At 36.0% G+C, this 21636-nt stretch overlaps 3 protein-coding genes across 5 annotated transcripts in view; 2 read left to right on the top strand and 1 right to left on the bottom strand.

Moving 5' to 3' along the window:
• LOC123871441 (flotillin-2) overlaps positions 1 to 12356 on the bottom strand; it is a 229410-nt gene extending 217054 nt beyond the window's left edge. The window contains exon 1 of the mRNA XM_045915258.1: positions 12160 to 12356. Within this exon, the coding sequence (XP_045771214.1) occupies positions 12160 to 12208 (49 nt within the window). The 5' untranslated portion in view covers positions 12209 to 12356. The remainder of the gene's footprint in view (positions 1 to 12159) is intronic.
• Positions 4510 to 10449, top strand: LOC123871428 (glucose dehydrogenase [FAD, quinone]-like). Its single transcript, XM_045915231.1, has 5 exons — positions 4510 to 4875; positions 6829 to 7056; positions 8010 to 8142; positions 8906 to 9025; positions 9135 to 10449. The coding sequence occupies exons 1-5, from the start codon at positions 4584 to 4586 to the stop codon at positions 10369 to 10371; spliced, it is 2010 nt and encodes a 669-aa protein (XP_045771187.1). The 5' UTR covers positions 4510 to 4583; the 3' UTR covers positions 10372 to 10449.
• A 2188-nt stretch (positions 12357 to 14544) lies between the features above and the next one.
• LOC123871450 (serine/threonine-protein phosphatase 4 catalytic subunit) lies at positions 14545 to 21302 on the top strand. 3 transcript variants are annotated; one of them, XM_045915281.1, is made up of 7 exons: positions 14545 to 14741; positions 14823 to 14997; positions 16250 to 16402; positions 16984 to 17102; positions 18944 to 19125; positions 20300 to 20489; positions 21010 to 21302. In XM_045915281.1, the coding sequence occupies exons 2-7, from the start codon at positions 14848 to 14850 to the stop codon at positions 21137 to 21139; spliced, it is 924 nt and encodes a 307-aa protein (XP_045771237.1). In that variant the 5' UTR covers positions 14545 to 14741; positions 14823 to 14847; the 3' UTR covers positions 21140 to 21302. The 3 variants fall into 3 exon arrangements, with proteins under 3 accessions (XP_045771237.1, XP_045771235.1, XP_045771236.1); XM_045915279.1 differs by having other exon boundaries at positions 14545 to 14712; XM_045915280.1 differs by having other exon boundaries at positions 14545 to 14997.
• Positions 21303 to 21636: the final 334 nt, after the last annotated feature.

Here is a 21636-nt window from a genome sequence, read left to right on the forward strand (position 1 = left end):
AATAAAATTTATAAATATTTAAGAACGTTATTTAAGCGCACCAATAAAATAAAATGTTGTATTAAGAGAGGTATCTCCGTCACTCGCTCCATACAAACGTAGTTCGTCTCTCATTGGAATACTAACCAATCATACTCAATGGAATTTTGTAGAAACGTTTCGGGAACAAATATCTATGCCTGTGGTTTCCAGATTTCCGCTAAAATATTCGGTTTCAAAGTTACGCGGTCTTAAAAATTCTCATACAAATCTTTGAGCCCCTGTAATTTTAAAACTACATATTTTTAGAAAAATCTAAAACACCACAGGCACAGATATTAGTTTCTAGAATATGTCTGCAAAATTTCATGGACTTTGGTTGCTTAATATTCAAATGAAATTGGGACTACGATTGTATGAAGTAAGTGACGAAGAGAGCCCTGTTAATATCCCGAACTATCCCGAATTTTACATGTGTATTTTTAATTTTAATGCTCCTCCTGACCGAATTTAAGCCTCGGTGACCAACAGAGACTATAATATTACAGTTAATTTTGAAAATTAATTTATTCATTACGTACTGTTGACCCACCTCGGATTCGCACAAGGAGCCAACCTATTCCATATCGGTATGAATGTCCTTTTAGAATCTCGGCCGTATTCACAAACGTTACTATGAGGTCTCACAGTAAGCTCGAACGCATAGTGTAGGTTCCACCAATCAGATCATTGTAAATTGACGTGATACAGTTATCGGATTGGTGGAACGGACACTGTGCGTTCGAGCGCATTATGAGACCTCATAGTAACGTTTGTGAATACGGGTGTCTAACTGATAGGCCATGAAAAGGTAACAGTCGACGCTACATACATTTTTGAACAGTCTCCTAGCGACAAATCTATTACAAGATTTCTGTAACTTAGTAAGTTTAAGATGCCAATATTCACAGAACCAGCAGGATTTGTACACGCTTCCTTCTCATCGCAGCGGAGTAAGTCACAGAAGAACACGTCATCTGTGTTATCGACACCGATATTATGTTGGCCCTACGCGCTCAACGTGCTGGCCGGTGTGTCAATTGGAGTCGGTTTATTTTAGGTATTTTAGGTTAGGTATATTTTAGTCGATTAGAGTGCAATTAGCGTTCACACACTGTCCTGGCTACTTCGAAAAATCCTTATTCTTTGTCTACGTTATATGAGGGAACAGCTGGCAATTTTAGCTCCAAGATCCAAGGATTTGGGTTGGTCGTTTGGACTCAGTCTGTGAATGAGCCAAGACTCTTCTTTTCGTAATATTTGGATTAGAACCGCAAATTTGGAACCGCTAGGCAAAGAAGACACTTTGCCTAGCGGTTCCAAACAATATAAATATACTAGCTACCCGCCCCGGCTTCGCACGGGTGCAATGTAGATTATCGCAAATTAACACAAAATTATACCTACTATACATATAGTTTATACCATACGTATAAACTATTCTCTTGAATCACTCTATCTATAAGTGAATGCGTAGTTTAAAAGCTCTAAGCGTACATTGTAGGGAATTATACTTTACTGGAAGAACTCACTTGGAGTTAGAATCTGACCATTCCGCTATACGGTGTGGGCATATTTAAATAAAATAATATAAGTATTGAAATATACTTTACACCAATAAGTAGGAGATGGTGCAGCCTAAGGTGGAGCTCGCCTGCCTGAAAAGTTCCTATTTACTTACTCTTCTTTTGAAGGTAGGTGGCTGCTGGCTGGGAAAACGGAAGCCCGAAGAGCATTCCATTTTCTAGCGTATTAGAAACGAGAAAGCGTAGCTTCGTACGAGTACATAATGATAAGCTGGAAATTGACTTGTAACATGTACCTATCGATTTTTTGTAACTCAAACCAAAGACAAAGTTTAATTTATTTCTACTTTTTATTCCTCGTGTCTGTCGTCTATTCCAATTCTTTATCCTTTCTTATTTACTTTTATTTTATATACATTCATTATGTGTATTTACTTTATTTTACTAGTACACTTTTAATATCTTTTAACCCTAAGGTTGCCTGGAAGAGATCGCTATTTTAGCGATAAGGCCACCTTTGTATGAAAATCTATTTTGTAATTTATACATTTGTATGTCTTGGTGTTCAATAAAGAATATTTTACTTTTACTTTACAAACCCAAGACAGACTTCTAACGTTAGTTTATAATGTATCATTCGCAGCGAGCACCGCGTGCTCCACTCGACAGCCGGTTTTTTCGTAAATTCCCGTTGAGGTTTACCTACATTAAAAGTGAATGCAGGTTTGCCATTTTGAGTAAAATTAGAGCACACTTGATCCAAGAGCTCGGATGATACATTACAATCACACGCTACAAGTCTGTCTATGTCGCCTTATTGTAACAATATCGCCTAGAATGGTACATTACAAACGGTACAAGTTAGTCTCCAGCTTTACTGTCATCAAGAACTTAACAGCCAACAGGTATGCCTGACCTTCCGAAAACCTTCAAGGGTCCATTATTGTTTATTAAGTAATACGCACGCAATTTGAATAACAAGATCTACAGTCGAACAAGTTCAGGAAAGGCATTGAACTTGTGAGTCGCAAATGTTAAAAATAACTTCTTGCAAAAAATGGTCAAGTCAGACTCATAAGTTCAATTCATAAGTTTCAGTATAATTTTAAGAAACTTTATAAATTAAACTTTAATTTTAACAAATATATTACTATAAAACTCCAGATAGACAAAGCTCATGCAATTACTACTACTTATGATGTATTTTAGAAAGTGAAGATAAATTCGTAAGTTTGTGTATGTGATAGTTTGTGTCTAAGACTTGGGCGCGTTTGGAACCCTCAAACCTCAACCCTTAAATACAAATTTAACAATTTCGACCATCAAAAGGAGTACATTTGTACCTACTTTGAATAAATGATTTTGACTTTGACTTTGACTGTAACTTTGACTTTGATACATAACGACATGACTCAATAAATGTTGGCGCGGGGTTCACACACTTTTTGATAACTACGAGATGTGCTTCAAAAATGGCGTTACCAGGGTTGGGAATGCATATTTACTCGTATGTTCTTTAATCTAAGAGCAAAACTACGACGGTCTACATCATGCCTGCCAAGTCTCGTACAAAATGACGAGCAGAATGCTGTCCGGCAGCCGATTTTTTCTGACAGGCAATCTATACAAATATACTTATAATAAAATGTAACTCGACGGTTTCAGTACATTAAATGTAGGTATTTTGAAAATTTTAATCGGCGGAAGCTTTATTATCGATTTACGCTGTAGGTACTTAACTATTGAACTAGTGTTTTCAGCGTAAACCAAACACAGATAGACACATAGACAGATATGTGTTTATAAAATATTTAGTGTAAGTAGTTTTGTTACAAGTCTAGATTTTTCTTCATTGCATAGTAATATGTATGACATTAGGTCTTAAGTCTACGATTTGCCAATTTCGGGCGTGCAACATACATACAAATACATAATTATTTGTTAGGCAAAGTTGTTATTTGGCGCAAATGCTTGTATTGAATATCGACTACCGAGCAAGCGAAGATGGAACCATGAGTGGAGTGAGTGGTTCAAAAATAGAATCCTGAGCGCAGCGAGGAAATTCAAAGGCATGAGTCTCTCAGTTAGAAAAGGGTTTGGCCAGCGTGGTGAAACGCTGGCCATGTGCAGATTGGTAGACCTAAGTAATCGTAGGAAATTTTGAGAAGGTAGTTGATAAAAGATGGTATTTAAGTTATAACACTTTTAAATCACAGACAGGTTCAAACTAAGAAGAGGACGGTTCATGATCTCTATCTATTAAATATTACTTGAAAATTGCTGTTTGCAAGAAAATTAATTTACATAGATATACATACCTAAAACGATTTTTTCTTACATCCATACTTAATATTATAAATGCGAAAGTGTGTCTGTCTGTTTGTCTGCTAGCATTTCACTACCCAGCAGTTTAACCCATTCTGATGAATTTTGGTACGGATTTAGCTTGCATCCCGGGGACGATACATAGACTACTGTATATCCCGGAAAATCAAAGAATTCCCACGGGATTCTTAAAAGTCCATCCCCTTAATCGATTTATAATGAAAGTTATAGAGGTAGCTTTTTATCAGCGGGCATCATCTAGTTACTTATAATTAACGAACTCACTATTTACATAATTCAGAATTGTCTAGTCCAAAGACGAATGGGCAATATGGAGCTTTGGCTTTGGAATAGAATTCAGGAACTTCTAGATTGGCCTGAAAACTTGATAGACAGAAGCCACAGTTTTGGCTTTGGACTAAGCGCTCTGGATATTCTTGAGGATTGCCTAGGCTAATCGCGATATGCCGGCATTTCGACTTGGGACTACAACATATATAAAGATTAACTGCAAAAAACGAGGGTTTTTGCTTAGCATCTTGAACAGCACCCAACTCTAACTATAGCAGTAACATAACCTGTTTATTCATGAACTCTATATAATGCACAACATGGTATAAAAAACAATGAGTCTCGTTGTAGCAGTCAACATGATGTTATAAGTTTATAACCTTACTGATTTATTCGTATTCTTTAGTATAATTTAATAACAATATGAGGGCTGTGTCAGATTTATTGTTTTATGTAATACTTTTATTTAATAGTGCCGTGACATTGAACTTGGAAGCTCCTTACGGTGAACGATCTTCAATAAATGATTATGATTACGCTAAACCAAAAGCGTGTAGAGAATTTTGCAAGGAATTTAATAAAATACAAAAGAGGGAAACTTTAACGCCAAAAAGTAGGATTGTTGAAATGATGTTGCAAACTCCGATGTTTGCTTATAATCGTAGTGAACCTGACATATTTTCGGCGTTCCGAGACCGATATGATTTGCCTAAAGGTAAGTAACTTTTTTCCCACTTACTTGAAAATTGGTTCATTAAATATTAAGGAAAACAATACATCAATTGGCTAATATCGACGCAATAAAATCAAACGCCAGCAATTTTCGACACGATAATAATTAAAATTGCTGGACAGATTATACTGCTGACGAGATTCTTTAAGTGTACACTACTGATTACGATTAGGTACGCTAAACCGGAAGCGTGTAAAAATTTTGCAAGGAAAATAATTGAATATACAGAAAGGAAAGCTTTTACGCCAAAAATTTAAATGGTTGAAATTATGCTGTAAACTCCAATGTTTACTTATTTGGCAGGGTTAAAATTATACTCCATTACTTACTTATAATCGTAGTGAACCTGACAACTATTTTGGGCGTTCCGAGACTGATATGTATTACCTAAAGGTTAGTAACTTTAACTGACCTCAACAGGATTGTCGCGAGGAAGGTTAAAGTTCTTGGCGAAAATTAAATATTACATACAACAATAATTACTGTTGTGAAATTCAAGTTCATATTAGTAGCGCATGGTATTTACCTACGTTTTTCCTGAACCACGCAGACTAGATGCAAAAATTCACCTCTAAGTCTCATATTATGAGTACAAAATATAATATGATAGGTGTGTAAATATTTATTATTATATATTATAACATATAATTTAAAGATTATGAGAACACCCACCCCGGCTTCGCTTGAGTGGAGTTTTTGAAAATCGGTGGGGGTTGGGATTTCTAAGAATCCTGAAACACGTTTTTCTCAATTTTAACCCAAAGTCCAAACCTATAACTTGAAAAAGACGGACTTACATAAAAACTTCTTAACCACTTTACGGATGGAATTTCAAAATATTTTCTTAGGGAGTGCCGACATCATAAAAGGAACCTACCGCCAAAATGTCTAAACCCAGCTGTGTAGGCTGTGCGTTGAATAGATCAGTTAGTCAGGCAGGACTCAGAACAAGTCTTTTTATTAGTAAAATACTTAATAATAGATTTATTTATTTATTGGTCAGAAAAATAGTATATAATAATTGATATATGTATAATATATTCCTAATGTCTTCAAGAAATTACTAAATTTTTAAAATGTTTAAATTTTGAGGTTAATTTTATCAAAAAAACATTCCAGGGGAATGAAAGAGGAGAGGATTAAAGAGATCTCATACGCACGACGCCTCTCCTCGTCTCCTCGTTAAACCTAACAGCTCAGAACAGTACCTCACAGGCCAACAGTAAGGATTTCCGTGTGCAAAAGTATTTCTGGGTGGTTATAAAAAATAACCTTCTAGTTCTCGGTCATGACTCATGAGCTATAAGATCTTTTAGAAATTAACCTAGGATGTTACTAATTAATGTTAATACTTAGAATAACTTTAAAATATAGAAAAACATTATCTATGCCCGTGACTTTGAAATCATCCAACCGATGTGCCCCAAACCGTTTTAAACCAATAAAAAATAAATTAGACAAATTTTTGTTTTGTGGCGTAGTAAATAGAACACGTCGGATGTCCGCTAGTAATATATAAATACAAACTTCGAAACCTGAGCTAAAATGAAATCTTCTTTACATGATCAACCCATTTCCGCCCCACTACTGAGTACGGGTCTCCTCTCAGAATGAGAAGGGTTTAGGCCATAGTCTGCCACGCTGGCCCAATGCGGGTTGGCAGACTTCACACACCTTTGAGAACATGGAGAACTCTCAGGCATGCAGGTTTCCTCACGATGTTTTCCTTCACCGTTCAAGCAAGTGATATTTAATTGCTTAAAACGCACATAACTGAAAAGTTAGTGGTGCGTGCCCGGGATCGAACCCCCGACCTCCGATTAGTAGGCGGACGTTCTAACCACTAGGCTATCACAGCTTTTCAAATTAGGTATATCCATTGTGGAACACTGGACACTGATATTTTATACTTACTATCATATTTTCCGTTTTCAGAATTCAAAGGGCCACTAACGGAGTACGATTTCATCGTAGTAGGAGCAGGATCCGCGGGCAGCGTACTTGCTGCACGTCTCAGTGAGGGTCAAAAGGCATCCGTACTGCTTCTAGAAGCAGGGTTAGGAGAGTCCATGCTTACGTCAGTCCCTACATTGGCACCTCTATTCCAGATGACTAGTAGTGTATGGCCTTATTTGATGGAACCTCAACCAAATGTTTGCCTGGGTTCGTAGTTCGTATCATTTACACGGTACATAACGCAATTGTGCTACATTTTCTACATAAAAATTTAAAGAGCTTCTCTTCTAACTTATAATTCTTTGAAGTGCATATTTCACTTACACTGCTCCCAGCAGAATACCAGCGTTTAGGTTTTTTCAGGGCAAAAAATCAATGATAATAAGCGTATGTATACCTTATACCACTGTGAGTAAGTTGTATCTTATGTTGCAAAAATAAATAAATAATTCATTAATTGATTTGTAAAATTTGTCTATTCATTCATTTAAATTAAGAATTCTTCTATGAACTTTATCAATTAAAGCGATAGAAGAATGGTCATTAAAATTCAATTTGAAGTGCTGATAGAGCAATCTGCGTATTTTAATTAAGTTATGAATTATAACATATCTCAACTAAGGTTTTTAGGGTTCCGTACCTCAAAAGGAAAAACGGAACCCTTATAGGATCATTTTGTTGTCTGTCTGTCTGCCCGTCCGTCCATCGTGTCTGTCAAGAAAACCTATAGGGTACTTCCCGTTGACCTAGAATCATGATTGGCAGGTAGGTAGGTCTTATAGCACAAGTACAGGAATAAATCTGAAAACCGCGAATTTGTGGTCACATCATTTTAAAAAAAATGTGTTTCAATTTTCAAAGTAAAATAACTATACCAAGTGGGGTATCATATGAAACGGCTTTGCCTGTACATCCTAAAACAGATTTTTATTTATTTTTATGCATAATAGTTTTTAATTTATCGTGCAAAATGTTGGAAAAAATACCCGAGTATGGAACCCTCAGTGCGCGAGTCTGACTCGCACTTGGCCGGGTTTTTTTTATTGTTATCTAGAGTAATTAAGTAAATAATTAAGTATTTTATCAAACTACAAAAGTTCCTTGAGTCAATTTTATTTTTAAATCAAATTATGAAACCTAATTATGTTTATACTTTACAGGAATGGATAATAGTCAATGTTTTTGGCCTAGAGGCAGAGCTGTGGGTGGTACGAGTGTAGTCAATTACATGATTTACACGAGAGGTATGAAAGAAGACTGGGATAGAATCGCGGCGAAAGGAAACTATGGATGGTATTTGAGTAATTAATACTATAGTGATTTATTTATTAATCCTTTTAGTGTATCAAGCATCAACAAATAACAATGCAATATAGCTAATTAATTTCCTACATATTTTTATGTATATATGTTACTGGAAATGTATGTAATCCGTCATTGTATACAATTCCTAGGAAATGTATGTAATTCCTAAAATCGCACGGAAATGTGTAAAATAAATTATATTAGACACATTTCCTAGGAAATCTATACATTGTCTAAATAGCAGTCAAATGTAAATAATTGAGATATCAATGGGTATGCGGGGATAGCGGGACAGGGGAAGGGTATTGTTTTGTCTGATTAGTTAGGTTTGGTTAGGTTAGGTTTTTTTTAAATTATTTAAACAGAATTCCTTTGATATGTGTCAGTCTTTTTCTAAATTTCATTTTACATGCAATATTTTCACTATATTATATCAAAATCAGCACTTGAACGTGAATCAGAGTTAACCTAATCTTTCTCACTACCCCGAAGGCGCTATAGGTTAGGTTAGGTTAGGTAAGATTTTTATACATTTCCTAATACGATTTTGAAATTATATACAATTCCTAGGAATTGTGCACATTTCCTAGGACATTTATGTATTAAATAGTTTTTGAAACAATATTTTATACATTTCCTAAATAGCTTCGGAATTATATAAATTTCCTAGGATTTGTATACAATTCCTAGATTTCATACATTTCCGGTAACATATATATCGTTTTTATATACGATCTCTTTCTTTTCTCAGGTCTTATGCAGATGTCATGAGTTACTACATGAAATCTGAACGGGCTAACCTACGAGAATTTAAAAATTCGCCATGGCACAGTAAGGACGGTGAATTGAACGTCGAAGATGTTCCATTCAGGTAAAAAAAATTAAAATCTCGTAAAATAGGTGGTTTTATTTTATCATAAAACTAAACTACCTACCTGTTGATTTCATTAGGTACAATTAAGCTTTTTATTTTTCATCAGATCGAAACTATCAAAGGCATTTTTGGATGCGGGCAAACTGCTAGGAAATCGGCGCGTTGACTACAACAGTCCAGACGGTTTTGGCTTTGGTTACATCCAAGCAACAATATCTCGTGGAATACGAATGAGCAGCGCCAAAGCATTTTTACACAACAACAAAAAAAGAAAAAATCTACACATACTTACTAACAGCAGAGTAACAAAAGTATTGATTGATTCAGCAACAAAAACCGCAATCGGAGTCGAATTCCAGAAAAATGGCCAGAGATATGAAATACGCGCAAGGAAGGAAGTAATTCTGTCGGCTGGTCCCATCGAGTCTCCTCATTTACTTATGTTATCGGGAATAGGACCCAGAAAACACTTAGAATCCTTAGGAATAGAGGTGGTGCAAGATCTGCAAGTGGGAGCAACCCTTTACGACCACATATCTTTTGCTGGTCTGGCATTCACCTTGAATACAACTCGATTAACATTATTAGAAAAGAACGTCGCAACATTAGAGAACATTTTCCAGTATACACAATTTGGTGACGGGCCACTTTCGTCCTTGGCTGCAGTTGAAACTTTAGGTTATATAAAAACAAATATATCGGAAGAAATCGGAAATTTCCCAGACATAGAGCTAATAGGATCTTGTGCTTCCCTGGCGTCTGACAATGGAAAAGTTGTAGCCAAAGGAATTCGATTAGCCGATTGGCTATACAACGATGTTTACAAGCCTATTGAAAATATCGACAGTTTTACGATAATTTTAATGTTATTACACCCAAGATCGAAAGGTTATTTGAAATTGAGATCGAGAAACCCTTTTGAACAACCAAAACTTTATGGCAATTATTTGACACACCCAAAGGACGTTGCTACGATGATTGCCGCGATAAGATATATTTTAAAAATGATTGACACTCCTCCCTTTCAGAAGTACGGCACGAAATTGCACAAGAAAAAATTTCCCAACTGTAAAAAATTTTACTTCGGAAGCGACGGGTACTGGGAATGCGCTATCAGAACAATTACAGCAACATTACATCACCAGATAACAACGTGTAAAATGGGACCGCCATCCGATCCCTCTGCAGTCGTAGACCCTGAACTGCGCTTGTATGGGATAAATAATCTGCGAGTTGTGGATACAAGCATTATACCAAACACAATAGCTGCACACACGAATGGACCTGGCATAATGATAGGGGAAAAAGGAGCAGATATGGTGAAACGAACTTGGGGTCTATAAGTACTTTTAAGTAGATAAGAACTAAAATAATGTGAACCTACATTTTCGCATCTTTACTTATTTAATAAATGTTATAATAATGAAGTATTAATTAAGTAGAGTAATTAAACAACAGTTCTTATATAAATATAAGAACTGTTTAGATCTAAATTTAGATCTCATGTAACTTCTGCAGATCTAGCATGAATAATTTCCCATCCTGCAGAGTTCCCCAGACAAAAACAGGACAGTGATAACCGTCCTATGGCAGGGTGCAGGAATTGGCTTTGAATCAGGCAATCACTACAATATTGAGATTGTAATAATAATTGATGCAGCTTTTACGCAATCGACTTGTTGATTTCCTGATTGCTTAAATTATTATGTCTAAGCAATGATTTTTGTAAAATTGAGGAAAAATTTCACACTTTTTTTACCCGACTGCGGCAAGGCCCAAAGGAGGGTTATTTTGATAAAAATGATTATTTATTTAAGGAGTCATAGACTCTTCTGGAGCCAAATCCGTGAAATAAAATATTTGAACAGTCTCACTACAACACAATATACAGTGGACCCCCGGTAATCCGGCCCCTGTCTAATCCGGCACCCCCTGTAATCCAACAAGTCTATTTTATTATTGAACTAGCTGATGCCCGCGACTTCGTTCGCGTGGATGTAAGTTTTTAAAAATCCCGTTTTTTAAAAAGATGTGATGAGATTTACTTTTGATATACATAGTGAAGTACCTATGACTTGTATTTCAGAGTAGCTATATATAACATATAGAATCTTATCATTGGATCTTTAATTTGTCGGATTACAAAGTACTCTTTTGTAAAAAACGCCGGACTATAGGGGTTCTTACGCAGTAGTCTATAATCCGACAAATTCGATAGTCCGACACTGCCCTGCAAAACGTTTGTTGGATTACCGGGGGTCCACTGTATATATATAACAGGGTTCGGAATGCCACCCTATATTTATAAGGGGCAGAGCTAGATATTTGCAATTCTTAAAAATACTTTTCATTTATTTTATCAGGTACCTAAGAGTTACTTAATAATAAAAAGAATTTCTTATATGTATACATACAGATGATAACTTATTAAGATGGGTAAGGTTATTCTTATCTCATCCCAATAATATAATCTGATCAGCAATGATGATGATGGAAGAATCTAGTATGAAGTGTGTGGGGAAGCCCTAAATTCTTGAAATTATGATTGTTTAAAACAGTTTCTTCATTATAAGTATATGTAGGTGTATTTATTATCTTAAATATAGATAGCAAGTACATGGTCTACTTAGTCTACTTAACGTAACATAAGTTAGTAAACAAATTTATATTTAACCTTAAAACTCTTATACTTTATAAAAGAAACAAAAAAACTAGTGAATTACTTCATCATCATCATCATCATCAACTCATCGCCGCCTTAAATATTTTTTTTTATAATAATTCGGCCAATTACTTGCCCTAAAATAATAAACAGCATAGCCATAGGGCGTAGACATCATAGCTAAATGGAGCTACGTTTTAAACCGACAAAATTAGGAGAAGGTACTCATAAATTAAACGATGATGACCTTGCTTCATCTAATAGCACTCGAATCTCTTATGAAGATAACCGTGATAAAAGCGGCGCGGGTTCTTTAATATTTTTAGACACGTGAAACGGAAGGCGATTACGGGTGTATCTTAATTCTTAGATATAATAATCTTTGCACAATATTTTATCTCTATTGCTCGTTTTTAAGGAGAGTAATACCAACTAATAGTGATAGGGAAAATGTTTTTCATGAACATACCTGATACTATGAGCGCCTCATTAGGGCCCACGGTGTGAATATTGCCCATTTTTTGACAGAATTATCACTGCACTGCACTATGGAAAAACACTAATGTATAATCAAAATCCAAATCAAATTTATTTAGAGGTACATTTGGTGTTAAATGTTTATATTTTATTTATTTACCCCGCGGCCCGCCTTGACTGATTTTTGACAGCACTGTTTGATAGTTGACAGTACATAAAAATAGAAAATCTTAAAAAATCGTAAACATATTATACAGGCATCACGGGTAACATTATAAGCGTGTCAATCATTGTGAGTCGATCTTTAGAGTCGATGGCTCCACGGAAAAACAATCATGACGTACCTAATCGAAGCTCATTATCTGCAAACTGCTGCAAAAGTGTAAACTCCTAAGCACAGCTGCTCCAAAGGTTTGTTGTAAGTCATATCATAGGTGTGGGCGAGCGCCAAAGAGAATATGGAGAATATAATCACTACGAACGGGCGCTACCCGTACCTATATTTTAATTTAATAACATCTAACTGTAAAAAAAATGTTTCTGCAAATAAAAATGTTGTATCTTGTATTCCGTATATCAGTATATTTTCATATCTCTATGATTTTCATCTTTTCACAGACATTGAGGCCAATGAAGCGCCCACGCGCAGGATAGGTTAGGTAGAATAGGATAGGTCTAGGTACCTAGGTACCTTTTTTTCTCTCTCTCTCGTCTGGCTTTACACTGATTAGCCAATGTCAAGTTTAAAGTAATTTACAAGTTAGGGAAACTATATCTGGGGAAACTATATATATATATAATATATGTTACCGGAAATGTATTTAATCCGTTATTGTATACAATTCCTTGGAAATGTATATAATTACTAAAATCGCACGGAAATGTGTAAAATAAATTATATTAGACACACTTCCTAGGAAATCTATACATTGTCTAAATAGCAGTCGGAAATGTTAATATTTGAGATATCAATGGGTATGCGGGGATAGCGGGGCGGGGGGAGGGTATTGTTTTGTCTGATCAGTTCAGATTTTCAGATCAGTCGGTACCAGCCAGGTAACCTCCTCGTGTGCCTGAGTGTTGCGATTCCCTTTTGGGAAGAGCAGCGCTTGGGCCGGTGTACCCTGATTAATGGTTAACGATTTCTCTTCATGGGATATTGTTAGCCATGGCTAATTGACCTGCCGGGGAGGGGGAGTTGTCCACGCGTCCCTTTGAGTGTCCCTAGCAGAGGGCGCAGTAGACGCACCCATGGGGCATAGCCCCAGTAGCGGAGGGTGTAGCTGTGTTGGGTGGTTGGTGATGGGGCTTCATCACCCATCCAGTCACTTGCTGCCCCGCCGGTCTCTAGCCTGTCCAGTTTGGTGACGGGCGAGGGAGATGTTGAGGATAGGGAACGTGGAAAGCGAATTACCCTTCCCGCGAGCCTTAGCCCTCAGGAGGACCTGTGGGTGATGGATACGGGGTGGTCCGTCGCTCACTGTGTGTCTTATTAATTAAAGTATCGACTATTCTCACAAATTAGTCGATACTTTAATTAATTTCTTAAACTGCACCTTTTCAAGTAGAGATTTTTATATAAACCTGTGAGGATGATACTGCCATTGTCGGAATCAGAATGCCATAAGCCTACGTTGTCGTATTAGTTTACAAATTGCGAAAAACCAAGTTGAATTTCGCGGACAAGCCGGTCTCATGCCTCTTAAATGGTCTTAAGCTCTGGTTTCCTCCAAAAGCGGTGCCATCATGTAGCGGCCGTAATACAGCGGTGAATGACGTCACTAGAACGTTGTCTATGTAAACAATATGGCGCGGTTTTTGGTTTACGGTGTCAATTACCGTTATCCGGCGGCGCGGATAACGGTAATTGACACCGTAACATCAAAAAGCGGTACCGCCATTTGCATGACGGCCGTCTTGTCGGTATCAAAGTGTCTGTCAACGTTTTTTTCATAGCGGTGAAGATATTTTCAAGCGTAATATTAATTTGCGTGCCATTTTAAAATATTTATTGTTCAAAATGTGTTTCATCAACTGGACCAGCGAGAATGATGAAATTTTAATTGATTTTGTGCGGGTTCATGATGTGCTATATAATGTAAAACATAAAGACTAGACTATTTTCGTCTTTTGATGATTGTTCATCTTCCAAATATACGAGTAACGCTAAATCAAGTTCGTCCATTTTCAACCATTTTGTGGACTGTTCACCGTAATAAAACGGTCAATGCAGTCTCGAACATCCCACATGTTTACGGCCGTCTTTTTGCGGTCATCATATTGCGTCCGTTTAAAAACGCCACCGCTGTTGGAGGAAACCAGAGCTTTAGTGTAATATCTATGGTCTGGTCATGGTGAAGAACACAGAGTACAGACCACTAATTTCAGTGGAGAGTGGGAGAGTGGTATGATGTGAAATATTGTGATTTGATTTGTGATGCGATTGTTTGAATATTGAAAAGTTGACGAAAAATACATGTATTTTATAGTGTTCTTGCTGTAAAATAAAGAAACTGCAGACTAAAAATATATAATTTCAGTTCATGTAAGATATATATTAACTGACACACTAACGTATGCGTACAATTTGGCACCATTGTTAAGCAAAAACTAATATCCACGCTGTTATCCTCTTTTTGATTATAATTTTTGTAGGTTTAGTTCGTTAAACTTTACGAATATGTCTGATACGAGTGACTTAGATCGTCAAATCGAGCAGCTGAAAAGATGTGAAATTATAATGGAGGCAGAGGTTAAAGCCCTCTGTGCTAAAGCCCGTGAGATCCTCGTCGAGGAAAGTAATGTTCAACGCGTCGATTCACCTGTCACGGTATTTAATGTTTCCAAATTTTCATTCATGCTTTCATTCAAAACTGCTTTTTGCTATGTACTGGTGTTTTTGTCTTGTAGTCTTCACACAGACTTGTTGGTAAATACTTGTTACAAAATATTTTAAAATTATAAAAAAAGCCAACCTATTCATTAGGGTTGCACGAAGTTTTGCTTAGAATTGGTTGTTTGGATCATAGTGGATCAAATGCCTCTCAGATTGTATCATATACTCTTGAATTGGTCTCCTAAAAATTGTTTCAAGATTTGCATTTGTTATAATTAAAACACCATTCTTTTTGTATATTGTATGACTAACTTATGCCCGCGATTCAATAATTGGGCACCTACACAGACCTTAAGGACTATAACTTGCACCAAAATACACCTCAATTTGAAGATAATTTCAAAATTATGTAATTAGTTAATTGTGAGATATGTTACAGCAATAGACAAGACATGTATAACATGAACATAAATACATTGTATTTCCTTTATGAAATGCTTTATTTTATTTGTTACAAGAGGATGCCTGCTTCGATTGATGATGTTTCTGTGATCTAGAAATCAGGAATTCTCAGTAAAAAGTTTCCGTAAAGTAGGGAACATTTTAAGAATTCCCTTTTTTATGTGACTTAATGCTCTAAACCCCTTGTAAATCTTGATCTAAGTTATCAAAACGCTTTTGAAACATGAAGCTGTGGAATAAATTCATGATTTCCAAAGCATTACTTATATAGCAAGAGTGACTAGAAATAATAGTTTTATAATAATGATAAGCTTTTGTAATTAATAAAAATGTTACTTATTACGTAACGTTAAACATTACGTTTAACATTACCTTTTTTTCAGTATTCTAAAATCATACAATTGGTTTTACATGTAGAAAGAAAACCACTAAGATTGTATATGGTTATATTTGTGATTAATAGGATTATTTTCGACTTCTTTTGATACAAATAAATTGCTATTTTAATTAAATTACATGTTTTATTTACTTGACTTTTGAGAGAAAAAATAGTAAACTAACCATTTCAAAATTTTCTGATTGCTGGGATTTCTCAGGAAATTGGATTTTCTAACCAAAAATTTTATTTCTGTTTCCCGGGAACGGAAAAAGGTTGGGATAAACCAAACCCTAGACTACACTCTGAGCAATTTCAACATAAAAAATGCAGCAATGCCTTAAAATAAAATTGAATCTATTTGGTGGAAACACAGCTTTATATTCATTCACTTTATAAACATTTTAGGTGTGTGGAGACATCCATGGACAATTTTATGATCTGAAAGAGTTATTTAAAGTTGGTGGTGATGTACCTGAGACAAACTACCTGTTCATGGGTGACTTTGTGGACAGAGGGTTTTATTCAGTTGAAACTTTCTTATTATTACTAGCTTTGAAGGTAAGATAATAAAATTAGTGTTAGCAGTTTATTTCAAAGTTCATGGTCAAACTAGCTAATGCTTCCTGGCTTCACTCAGATGGAAATTCTGTAAATCCTTTTTAATATTTACTAGATGATGCCTGTGATGTCTGTGTGATTTTAGGTTTTTAAAACTCCCATGGGAACTCTTTATATTTCAGGAAGAAAGTGGTCTGTCCATCTCCAGGATGCAAGCTATCTTAGTACCAAGCAGATGATGCGCTACATTACTACATGATAACTTAATGCGCATAACTTTGTCTATGTAGATTAAGTCTTTTTAAAATCCTATGAGAACTGTTTGGTTTTTGGGGGCCAAACATATGTCTTTCTCTATAATGCAAGCTATCTCTTGTACCTAATTATGTTAAAATTGGTGAAAGGAATGGGCTGTGAAAAGCTAGCATTCATAATATTAGTATATGGATTATACATAGATTTAGCACCCTCTGAACATTGAAAAATCTTCATTAATCAATACCTCAAATTTTTTAATTAGTAAAACCTAGTGATATAAATATGTATATAACCTAGTTCAAATTCCAAACACCTATTTTTAGGTTCGCTATCCAGACCGTATAACATTGATAAGAGGCAACCACGAATCACGACAGATCACACAAGTATATGGATTTTATGACGAGTGCTTGAGAAAATATGGATCTATTACTGTTTGGAGGTAACATATTTTGTATTTAAGAAATACTAATATTTTTTTGCTACAAGCTTTTGCTTAATATTATTTTTAAATCATTGCTTTAAAACCTTTTTTATATAAAAAACAGTGATAGTGTAGTGATCAGCACATCTATCGACGGTCCCTACGTACATAAAGACATGTCAAAAACCGAGGTTTACGGAGCGCGGAGAGCGTTATTTATGTTCAAACCGCTCTAGAAATAATTCTATGTACAATTATAATTATTATTTTTCTAAAATGTTCTATTAGCTTTAGGAACTTTATAATGGTATTTCTACATATTTTCTTTTTTTATATTTTATTGGAAAAACTGATAGATGACTGTTTCTACGCTGATATTAAAATAAAAGCATGTCAGACATGTCTATGATACCTTTTTATACGCAGGAAATAAGAAAACAGTTAATAAAATGTACAAACATGTAGGACATGACTTCATATACTTCGATAACAATAAAATCTTTGTTTTCTTTGTAATAATTATTTAGGAAATCATATTTTAAACAAGCATGTAACATTATAATTATTTGTGAAATAATTATATTTTCATGACTATATTATAGTATAAGCGGATATGTCTGATATGACCGCTTTTACACTGATATTCTACTGGTCTAGGTTAGAAAAACAATAAAAATATTGATTTAAATATCGGTTTTGTATTTCATTGAGCTAGTAATGGGGACCCGTCTTATTGGGGAACTCCCGCCGTGAATGACGTTATGTCAGACAAGGCCGCGTCCGCACCGAGTGGCGCGCATTTTAAAACACCGTACAAAACGATACGTATAGATATCCGCATCTACGACACTTATTCGTTGTAAATATAATACTTGTTCTCATATACGATTTGTAAATGACGTTAAATACGTAATATTAAAAAAAAATATATATACAGGTATGTGCATAAGGAAAATCTAAAGCCAATTGTGCAATAAAAAAAAAATGCCATTTTCGACATGTCTTTATGTACGTAGGGACCGTCGCTATCTGCCTCTCATATATGGATAGTTTGGGGTTCAATCCTGCGCATGCACTTCTAAAACTTGCTTTAATGGTGAAGGAAAACATTATGAGGCAATCTGCATATTTGAGAGTTCTCCATAATGTTCTCAAAGGTGTGTGAAATGTGCCTATCCACAGTTGGCCACTTGTGTGTACTATAGCCAAACCACTCATTCAGAGAGGAGACCCATGCTCAGTAGTGAGCCGGCAATGGGTGGATGATGATATCATAATATTTTAAAGTATAATAATTAATAAAAAAAAATGTATTTCCGTCCTTACATTTTCTTAACAGTAGGTATATATTTACAAACTTCATATGGTTAGTTTTTCGTTAGACGTTTTAGTAGATGGATAAAAGTTAGTGTTACTTTGTTAATGTGTTAGTCTTTGATGGATCCCAAAGTCTGGGTGAAAGCTTCCTCCATTTCATTCCACTTTTTCCTATTTTGGGCAGCACACAGCTACAGACACTGGTCTTGAGACCACCGTTTCTTGGGTCTGCCCACTTTCCGCTTGCCATGTGGTCCAATCCAGTCCATTTCGTCACTGTTTCAATTTCATTTTTGACCCCCGACGCAAAAAGAGGGGTGTTATAAGTTTGACGTGTGTGTCTGTGGCATCGTAGCTCCTAAACTAATGAACCGATTTTAATTTAATTTTTTTGTTTGAAAGGTAGCTTGATCGAGAGTGTTCTTAGCTATAATCCAAGAAAATCTGTTCTGCCGTTTGAAAGTTATCAGCTCTTTTCTACTGTAGTTACTGTAACCTTCACTTGTCGGGGCTGTTATAAATTTTTAATTTACACTTGTTAGGTATTGCACTGAAATATTCGACTACTTATCCCTCTCGGCAATCATCGACGGAAGAATATTCTGCGTGCACGGCGGACTCAGCCCTTCAATACAGACACTGGACCAGATAAGAACCATCGATCGAAAGCAAGAGGTGCCACACGATGGGCCTATGTGTGACTTGCTATGGAGTGATCCTGAAGGTAAGCTAAGTGGAAACTATTTTTACCTGACTGCGGCAAAGCTAAAAGGAAGGGTTGTGATTTTAACAGTCTATGTATGTATGTATATATGTGTGTATGTTTGTATCTAGATTCTGTGTGTTCCACTGTAGCGCTTAAACTACTGGGCCGATTTTGATGAATGAGGTGTTAATCAATGGTGATTCGTTGTAAAGGTCAGGGTGGTATAGGCTACATTTTATACCAAAATAATAGACCTGGCAGATGTTACATGAAAAAAGGGGGGGTCTCCAAAATTTTTCTTGCGAGTATCGAGTAGGGTGTCAAATGAAAGAGGAGAAAATTCTGAGTTCATAAATATAAATGTACTACAACATTAAAATATACCAAGCGGCAGAAAAAAATTTTTACTATAATATTTAGTGTTTATTAAGACAATCGCAGTTGGGTTTTAGTTTCGACCTTATCTTTAGAAATGTAAACCTATTTCTACTACATTAACATTAGTGGATTAGATAATTAGGACCATTTTGCAACATCTCACGCTGCATATCTGAATTGAAGCGTATCTAAAAGTAGAAGAAAGTAGCATTTTCTTTTCTTAGTATTAGGTACTTTTAAATTTTATTGCAAGATAAATTGCTTGCTTATTTGGAACGTGCTTGCCTAGAAGTTGCCTATTCACTCTTGTCTTGAAGATATTAAAGCTATAATAACATGTGGCAGAAAACACGAACGCCGGCATTCCACATATTGATGGTTCATATCAGAAACGTTGGGCAAAAACGTTTCGTGCAAGTACTTGAGTAGATCAGGCTGCCAATATTCATGGTTTCTTCTTTTCGCTTTTCTGTGGTTACTGGTACAATGGTGAAGGAGAAACAAGTTTGTGACTTATGAAGAACTAAATGGTGCCCCCGACTTCGTTCGCGTGGGTATGGGTTTTGAAAACCCCTGTGGGAACTCTTTGATTTTCCGGGATAAAAGGTAACCTATGTGTTAATCCATGGTATAATCTACCTCCATTTTAAATTTTAGCCAAATCCGTCCATAAGTTTAAGAGTAACAAACATACACCAAACTTTCGCCTTTATAATATTAGTTTGATAAGTTGTACTGAGAATACTTTCCAAAGTAGTAAATAAGCATGCGAAATTGCGACGGTGTTGTAAGTAGTATGCATTTATTATTCCAGACACTCAAGGCTGGGGCGTATCCCCGCGCGGCGCCGGCTACCTCTTCGGCTCGGACGTGGTGGCGCAGTTCAACGTGTCCAACGACATCGACATGATATGCCGCGCGCACCAGCTCGTCATGGAGGGCTACAAGTGGCACTTCAACGAGACCGTGCTCACCGTGTGGTCGGCGCCCAACTATTGTTACAGGTACTTATAATCAATCAATCATTTTGTTGGATACTAGATGATGCCCGCGACTTTGTCCGCGTGGATATAGGCTTTTCAATGCCGCGGGAACTCTTTGTTTTTCCAGGACAAAAGTAGCCTATCCGTAGTAGCCTGTTTGAAAATCTGTTTTAGAATCTATAGGTAAAGCCCTTTTGTATAGTTATCTTTGAAAATTGAAAATAATAATATAATTGTTTTTTTTTTTTTTGATGTTACCTCAAATTCGCGGTTTCAGATTTTTCCCTTTACTTGTGCTAGAACACCTACATACCTACCAAATCTCAATGATTCTAGGTCAACGGGAAGTACCCTGTAGGTTTTCTTGACAGATACGACAAGATACGACAACAGACGTACAGACAGACGATAGAAAGACAACGAAGTGATCCTAAAAATAGCCTATGCTTAGTAATGGGGTCCCATTGCCCCTTCGGGCAGGGAAGCCTAAAAATAGATTTTTTGTAAACTCGATGATACTTAAAAGTTTCAAAACCAACAGATGCGGCAACGTGGCAGCCATATTGGAGCTGAACGAAAGCCTTCAACGCGAATTTACGATATTCGAAGCGGCCCCACAGGAATCGAGAGGAGTTCCCTCCAAGAAGCCACAAGCGGACTACTTCTTATAATGTTACCAGTTATAGACAATTGAGATTGACTAGTAATACAGTTTCATATGTAGTGACAAAACAATTTTTGATGTGAAAATGATTTGATTGTGATTTTAAGACTGTGGTGTGTTAATTTTTATGTGTTATGATTAAGGCCATTTTTGCGAAAAAGAATTCGTGTTTAGGTGTAGTTTATATTTACAGGGTTGAATAAAAAATATCAGAAAGCTCTCGGTACGTAATTGTTAGCATTAAAACTAACAACTTTTGCTCTACAACTTTTTAAATCAATGATTTATGAAATATCAAATATTCAATATTATACGTAGATTCGCTCCTTGTTACTACTCTGTAACATCGGCAACGCCGCGCGAACCACACGTACGTAGACGGTCTCATCAGGATGTTTGAAATCTTTAGCTATCTCATTACTACGTATATACTAACTGCTCGCAGCGGTTTGGCAACAGGGACATGGCGATCGCTGATCACGTGTATTTGAATTCACAGTGTAA

This window comes from Maniola jurtina, chromosome 13 (assembly GCF_905333055.1).
Source record: "Maniola jurtina chromosome 13, ilManJurt1.1, whole genome shotgun sequence".
NCBI classification, from domain to species: Eukaryota; Metazoa; Arthropoda; class Insecta; order Lepidoptera; family Nymphalidae; genus Maniola; species Maniola jurtina.